Below are 7,943 nucleotides of genomic sequence, written 5' to 3'. Positions count from 1 at the left end.
TCTCTCTCTCTCTTTCCACTTTTCTCTCAAATAAATAAATATATTTTTTTTAAAAAATCACCACAGAGACCCAGCAGAAACTCAAATCAGCCGGGACATTCCAAACAAGCAACTGGTACATGTTGGTCCCATGCCCAGAAACACTGTTGAGAAGCAACAGCATGCAGGACCTTGCTAGAACCGCTTTCTCCCTCACCATTCTCTGAACTATGAAGCTAGAGACAGACGTTATCCCCTCCCCGTCCCCTCTGGTCAAAATAAAACATGGGGTGCTTGGATAATATAAGGAAGGAGACAAGGCTTCCTGACAATGTGAATCAGAAAGCCTTCAGCAGGTAACTTTAAACGACAGAGGGTAAACGGGCATATGAGTATCCTAAGTATCAAAGGAAGTTGGTTCCAGAGGTGCACAGGCATGTTGCCATTGCACAGCTGTAGTAAGAGCCACCCACATCCAAGCACATGTGGCAGACGCCTCAGGCAGAGCATGCGTGCAGTTTCCACAGCCACGTGTGACGGCCTCTTATGTAAACGGGTTCACAGTCACTAATCGAAGGTTCCAAAGTCCAAACCACCTGGAGACCTGGTAGCAAAATTTGCCCTGTGCAGGCACTTTTGTGTTCATGTTGTTATCCAGCATTTTTCCGTGCACACAAAGGCGGCGTCTCCAACCTTTCAAGAACAATATATAGCATGGTGCATCATGCCAGATTGGCCCTGTCTGAAACTCTCCGAATGTCAGTGCATCCCTGGTCACCAGGGTTTGAAATAGGGGCTTACAGAGCTGCACGTGACTCTAAACAATAACCACGTGCCTTGCATTATGATGATGAGAATGTGGATGGCGTTTTTATTCCCTGCTTATGTTTGGCATTTCCCAAATTTTCTGTGCCATATGCTACTCTGATAATTGGGGGGAGGTGGGGAATCTGTCAAATTTCAAAAATAACCTTGGGCGGCAGTTCTTTTCGCTATCCAGAACACCCCCAGGCGACCCCATGAGGTCCATGTGCTCAACCTTTTGAGTGTAAAAGGATCCTGGGTGGCCCTGAGGACAGGAACGCAATGGGGAGCTGCTTCCCTCATTTTCCAGCTTCTCGTGACCCGTGACTCATTCGGCTACAGCTCCATCTCTTGCTCTCACATCCGTTGGTCTTGCCCCTTGGTCTGCATTGGATCAATGCCCAGCTCGCTTTCCCAAGGAGCATTTCTGAAACTGGCCCTTCTTCTCCTCCCCTGGTTGTGTCCCCAAAGGAAGAAGACAACAAGTTATGTCCGGGTCTGGCATGGAGAGTGCCTGGGGTCACCATTCCTTCTGTGACATCGCCAATCACAGTCTGTCATGGCAGGTCCTATATCTCCCTGAGACGTCTTGTCCTTCACACCCCTTCCCCAGGAGCCTTCCAGAGTGGAGCAGCGCAGTGCCCAGTCTTCCCCAGTATGGACCAGCGTGCACATGCTGCAACTACTTTTAACCGTGCTCCTTCTTTGCCTTGATTAATGTCACTGGTGATGGAACTGGACAAAGGCTAGGCCCTGAAAATCAGTGAGGGAGCTGGTGTAGGAGCCCTGGCCTGTGCTGGCTGTGCGGAAGTTCCATCCCACTAAGAGCTCTGTGCTCATCCACGCTCCGATCCTGATGCTCAGGGCCTCCTTCCGAAGGAACCACGTAGCCCCTGTCTGACGCCGACCCCGCCCCACGCCCACCCTCCTGGTCTCCTGATTTGTATCATCTTCTGTGTGCTTGGTGAAGTTGTTTCCATATTTGAAGGATTTCTTCATCTCATTTCCTGGGTTCTTTGTTCCTGTGGCCTAGCTAGGAGATGGGGGTCTATGGCCCCTGTCTGGACAGATTTCTGAACTGAGCTGGTAAGGAAATGAGAAAGCATCTAATGAGGGGCGATGATCCCTTGGAGAAATGCATGCAGTTCTCTTACAGTAGGCCTTGTCCTTCCCACCAGCCCCTGTGTTTGTCAGATGTTTATACAGCCTTCATTAAAGAGAGCTGCCTTAGATAAGAGGTCCAAGCGCGGCATCCACGCCAGATAAGAACACGTGGGAGACGGCTGGATCGGGCGGACTGTGGGAAGGAGCCTGCACGGACCACGCTCCTTGCAGAGTCCTGGGCACAATGATGACGGGCCACTCCTCTTGGGCTCCTTGCTGCACCTGGTAACACGCCACAATAGCCCCACAGCCCCCACTCCAGGGCCCAAGATGTCCCCTGGGCCATTGTGGGTGACTCTGCTTGTGCCCTTTCTGCTGGTGGGCCCTGCGCGGGAGAAGCCACTGCAGAACTGGGGGCGAGAATCCCTGGGAGGAAATGTTCGAAACCCGCTGGGGGCACCAGGAGGTAGCCAGGAAGAGGAGGGCATCTTCGACCTGAAGATGTTTCTGGAGAACATGAAAGTGGATTTCCTGCGCAGCCTCAACTTGAGCAACGTCCCTTCCCAGGACAGAACCCGAGCGGAGCCGCCCCAGTACATGATCGATTTGTACAACAGGTTCACCAGCGACAAGTCAGCCACCCCGGCGTCCAACATCGTGCGGAGCTTCCGGGTGGAAGGTAAAGTCCACTTACCCAAGGGGGCCGGAGGATGGGACTCGCTGGCCCGCAAAGGCACCAGCCAGTGGGGTGGCCACCGGTCACATGCAGCTGTTCGTGTTCCCATTCAAATGAATTGCAATGAAATATGGTGAAAATGCCGTTTTTGAGTCTCACCTTCTGTCTTTCAAGCGGTCAGCATATTACTGTGGGGCTAACGCCTAAAGGGTCAGAGCAAATCATAGGCCTGTCCATCATCACAGAAGGTTGTAGCGGACAACTGTGCTCAGGACTGGGCTATATATGCCATGTTTAGCATAGTAGGAGTCAAAGATGTCCCTTCTGCCCCTCACCCTTCCCTTCTTCTCTGCCTCCCCACCCCTCTCTTATTTCCCCCTTCCCTTCTTTAATAACCCTTGTCCTCCCCTCTCTTGCCCTCTCCTCCCCTTCCCTCTGTCTTTCCTGTCTTTCCCTTTCCTTCCTTTCTTCTCTCCCCTCGCTTGCCCTCTCCTCTCTTCCCCTGCCTCTCTCTTCTTTCCTCTAACTCCCCTCCCTTCCCCCTTTCTCTCCTCCCTTCTCCCTCCAACCCACTTGACTTCTCTCCCTCCTCTCTTCTCACCTCCCCTCTCCCTTCCTGCCCCCTTCCTGCTTAGAAAGGGCTTATTTAACTGTAAATGAACTGGCATATTTTTAAGCTTTGAAACAAAACCCATTTCTCTCATAAAAGGGATTTTTAAAACCCAGATTAAAAACAAATTGACAGGGAAAGGTTGGAAGAGATCCTCATTTTGTTTCACTTTTTGTTTTATTTTATTTTAAATCTAAGTTCCCTGGTTTAGGAAGACTACACGGTAAGCAATGAAGTGAGCTGTGTCTTCTAACTCAGACAGCCTCACAGGACCCAGGTTTAAAGGAGGTTCTGAGGAGATCTCAGGCTCCTGTGCCTGGGTTCTGACCCAGCTGCCCACACAGTTCACCTCACGCTGTTTCAGCATCTCCCGCTGGAAAGCCAGGGCACAAGGGGCCTCTCCCCTCTTGAGCCTGTAACCTGCAGGGGCCTGAAGGGCCTATCTCAGGGCCTCAGTGAAGCCAGCTCAGGTCAGATCTGTCCAGCCTTCAGAGCCTCTACCTGTTTTCTGGTTATATAACAGAAAAAGAAAAACCTGGCTTTGGTGAATGCTTACCTTGTTTTTTAAAATTCTGGATTCATTAAAAAAAAATACAACTTGCAGATTATTAGATCCCTGAGACATGTCTATGTCCTCTGCCTTAGACTTCTTTGGGGCCCGACTCAGTATCTTCCTTAGGCTGAGAACAGGGTACGGAGAGCCCAACCAGGGAGCGGAGCCAACACCCTATGTACAATACACACAGAGTCACACACACACACAAATGCAGAGTCACACACACACATATACCACAGGCACGTGTACACTCACACACACCACGCACACCCACCATAGACACACACACACACACACATACACCACAGGCACATGTACACACACACACACAAACCACATATACCATAGACACACACACACACACACACACACACATACACTACAGGCACGTGTATACACACACACCACAGACACACACATACAGCAGTAGCAGTAGGATGCATGACCCAGGACACAGCCATCTAACCCCTGCTCTCTTGTCAGCGATGGCTGAGGGAAGATGACCATGTGACTTTTAGGTGCTTGGCAATGATCCCATAGCCATTGACTATCAAGGCAAGCCACACGGTGAGAGTACTTTTGGTTATAAATGCACAGTTCACACTGCTCAGATCTGTCACAGCTCTCAGCGTGTTCTGTGAGGTGACCACAGAGAGCCCGATAGACTAGGTAAAAGGCCCTGTGCTGGGCTGGAGAGATGGCTTAGTGGCTAAGGTACTTGCCTACAAAACCAAAGGACCCAGGTTCAACTTCCCAAGGCCCACGTAAACCCGATGCACAAGGTGGCACATGCGTCTGAAGTTTGTTTGCAGTGGCTGGAGGCCCTGGGGCACCTATTTTTTCTCTCTCCTTCTGTCTCTCTCTCTCTCTCTGTTTCAAATAAATAAATAAAAACATTAAAGGCCACCACGTGCTTTGTCACATGCAAAAGGGTGCATGAGTTGGGAGGAGGAGAGGAGCTCAGAAGAATTAGTTAAACATGTGTTATGACAAGCTCCAGGTGTCATGTGATAATATCTCATACGAACTTGGGAAAGAGACAGAATGAGACTCACCCTGTAGAAGAGGAAACTGAGGCAGGAAGACTTCCCAAGGTAACAAGTCCAGTGAGAGCCAGAGTCAGAACGAGCGCTTCCATTCTTCAGACACAACAGCCTGCCTGTTGGGGGAGGGCACACCACAGGCCTCTGCTTATGTCGGCACATACAGTGGTCTGCTCGAAGGTGACCCATCACTTTCTGAGGTTGCGGTTCAGACTGCTGTGATCCAAAAATATTAAATGTAAATTTTCAGAAACAAATAATTCCGATATGTTTTTATACTTCACTATTTTTGTCACTGTTGTTAGTAACTTACTGTGCCTACTTTACCAATCATGCTTTATCATGAGCGAGCATGCCTAGGGGAAGAACAGCATACAGGATTTAGGGCTGTCTGTCCTTCCAGACTTCTTCCATTGGGCATCACCCACATGTCTCTCAAGGAGGAAAGGTGACCATGAAAAGACTCAAAACTGAAGGTATATCTTCCCTTTCTTTGGGGGCAATTCACAGGTCAGTGCGGGGCCGAATGTCAGTCCAGAAGTGGGGAACAGGGACAGGTATTTTGCTAAATGGCAATTCTCACTTTTGGCCTGACGTCAAAATGAGTGAGTCTAGAATAGTTCTCCCCTCTAAGAAACACACCTCCACTTTCATTTTGTGTGGATGTTACAATTCCAGATGATTCTACGCTTCGATCCTGGATTTCTCATCTTATTTAGAGTGAAGTCTAACTACTGGACTTCACTCTAAAGTTGATAATGAATTTTATGGTTGGCCGTATGTGAGGATGCAGTGTAGCTGTGTGAACTCTGGCAGTTAGATGCCATGAATCCCAGTCTCCATATATGTAAAAACAGAATCATAATTAGTGCCTTCCAGGATACGTGGGAGGATTAAAGTAAAACACATGCAAAACTCACGGTGCAACACCAGGTGTGGAATAGATGATCCATCAGTGGTAGGACCCCTTGACCCCAGTGGGGGCACCTGCATCTGCTTTGGAAAAATTCCAAGTGAATTCTTCCAAACACTCTTCCCTTAAGGACTTAGCTGAAACAAATTAGGGATATTAGAGACAAATCTGTACTTCCAGGGCGGGAAGAGATGGCTCAGTGGTTGAGTCCTTACCACTTAAGACCAGGAAGGGTCTAACACTTCTCCAGTTCAGTTCTCCCCAAACCCACAGAAAAAGCTGGGTGTGGTAATGCACATCTGTAATGCCAGTCTATGGGGGGAGGGATGCAGACCAGGGAACAGCTGGGTCTTGCTAACTAAAGAACTTCTGGCCTCCTCTGATGACCACATGCATGACACATGTATCAGCATACACATGTGGGTATACACATTGCAACATACGTGCATGTGAACACACATACACACACAAAGAAAAAAAACGGCCTGGAGGGATGGCTTAGCAGTTAAGGCATTTGCCTGCAGAGCCAAAGGGGTCAGGTTCAATTCCCCAGGATCCACATTAGCCAGATGCACAAGGGGGCACACCCATCCGGAGTTTGTTTGCAGTGGCTGGAGGCCCTGGTGCACCCATTCTCTCTCCCTCTTTCTCTCCCTCTCCCTCTTTCTCTGCCAAATAAATAGATAAATGATAAATCCTGCATTTCTAAATGTCCCTTATAGCAAACCTTGAGGGCTGGTTTTAGTGTCATGAAAATTGTCATCAGGCAGATTCTCATGCGCATGCGTTTGTGTTTCAGATGCTGTCTCCACAGCCGCCACGGAGGATTTCCCCTTCCAGAAACACATCCTGCTCTTCAACATCTCCATCCCCAGGCATGAGCAGATCACCAGGGCTGAGCTCCGTCTCTATGTCTCCTGTCAAAATCACCTGGACTCTTTTCATGGGCTGGATGGAAACATGGTCATTTATGATGTCCTGGATGGAGGAGATGTCCGGAATAGTGCTTCAAGGAGCAAGAGCTTCCTAGTATCCCACAACATTCAGGATGAAGGCTGGGAGACCTTGGACGTGTCCAGTGCCGTGAAGCGCTGGGTCAGGGCAGACTCTACCACAAGCAAAAATAAGCTGGAAGTGACGGTGGAGAGCCACAGGAAGGGCTGTGACACGTTGGACATCAGCGTCCCTCCGGGTTCCAAAAACCTGCCCTTTTTTGTTGTCTTCTCCAATGATCGCAGCAATGGGACCAAGGAGACCAGGCTGGAGCTCAGAGAGATGATCGGCCACGAGCAGGAGACCACGTTCGGGAGGACCTCCAAGAACGCCTACCAGGAGGCAGGTGAAGGTCCAGATGAAGAGGAGGAAGGGGATGGCCACACGGCCGCCGCGGGGCCGCTTTTAGCCAGAAGAAAGAGGAGCGCCGGGGCCGGCAGCCACTGTCAGAAGACCTCCCTGCGGGTGAACTTTGAGGACATCGGCTGGGACAGCTGGATCATTGCCCCCAAGGAGTATGATGCCTACGAGTGCACAGGTGGCTGCTTTTTCCCACTGGCCGACGATGTGACACCCACGAAGCATGCCATCGTGCAAACCCTGGTGCACCTCAAGTTTCCCACAAAGGTGGGTAAAGCCTGCTGTGTGCCTACAAAACTGAGTCCTATCTCCATCCTCTACAAGGATGACATGGGGGTGCCCACCCTCAAATACCATTATGAGGGCATGAGCGTGGCAGAATGTGGGTGCAGGTAGTACCTGCTCCCTGGGCGGGGAGGCAGGGCAGAGAGGAAGTCCTGACGCTGCCCTCTACCCCCCTGGGTACAGCACGGGCTAAGTCAGTCTGTAGCCCTCCAGGAGTAGGAAAGGAGCCACTTAACTTCTCATGCCCACTCAATGTGTTCCTCTGCTGGGCTGTGGGCAGGACAGGAGACTCTAGAAAGGTTGCTAAGTAGAAAGAAAATGATGAAAAGGGAACAAGAGATAAGATGGTCCAGGGTTGGCAAAAGCTGGCAGAGATCAGACAGGTGATATGCAGAGATTCGTGGAAATGACATGGGTCGCGCAGGAAGGGGCTCGTTCCAATGAACCCAGGAATGAAGGAAGGAACGATATCATCTGTCATCCCCTGTGATTTCCCACACCCCACCGAGACGGGCACCGGGACCTCCAATTCTCAGTTGCAGAAACGAAAACCTCGGCGGGCCAGCTGTTACTTCCCAGCGTAACATCCCATGCCAGCTCTGTGGGCTTCCAAAGTGCTC

The 7,943-nt window shown here is 50.3% G+C and overlaps 1 protein-coding gene across 1 annotated transcript; it reads left to right on the top strand.

The window, feature by feature from the left end:
• The first annotated feature begins 2,217 nt into the window (after positions 1–2,217).
• On the top strand, positions 2,218–7,434 carry Gdf2 (growth differentiation factor 2). The gene is made up of 2 exons (XM_004658033.2): positions 2,218–2,566; positions 6,485–7,434. The coding sequence occupies exons 1-2, from the start codon at positions 2,218–2,220 to the stop codon at positions 7,432–7,434; spliced, it is 1,299 nt and encodes a 432-aa protein (XP_004658090.1).
• Positions 7,435–7,943: the final 509 nt, after the last annotated feature.

The sequence above is a fragment of the Jaculus jaculus genome, chromosome 18, assembly GCF_020740685.1.
Source record: "Jaculus jaculus isolate mJacJac1 chromosome 18, mJacJac1.mat.Y.cur, whole genome shotgun sequence".
NCBI lineage: Eukaryota > Metazoa > Chordata > Mammalia > Rodentia > Dipodidae > Jaculus > Jaculus jaculus.
The sequence above is the reverse complement of the archived record's forward strand: the minus strand, read 5'-3'. Positions and strand labels throughout refer to the sequence as shown.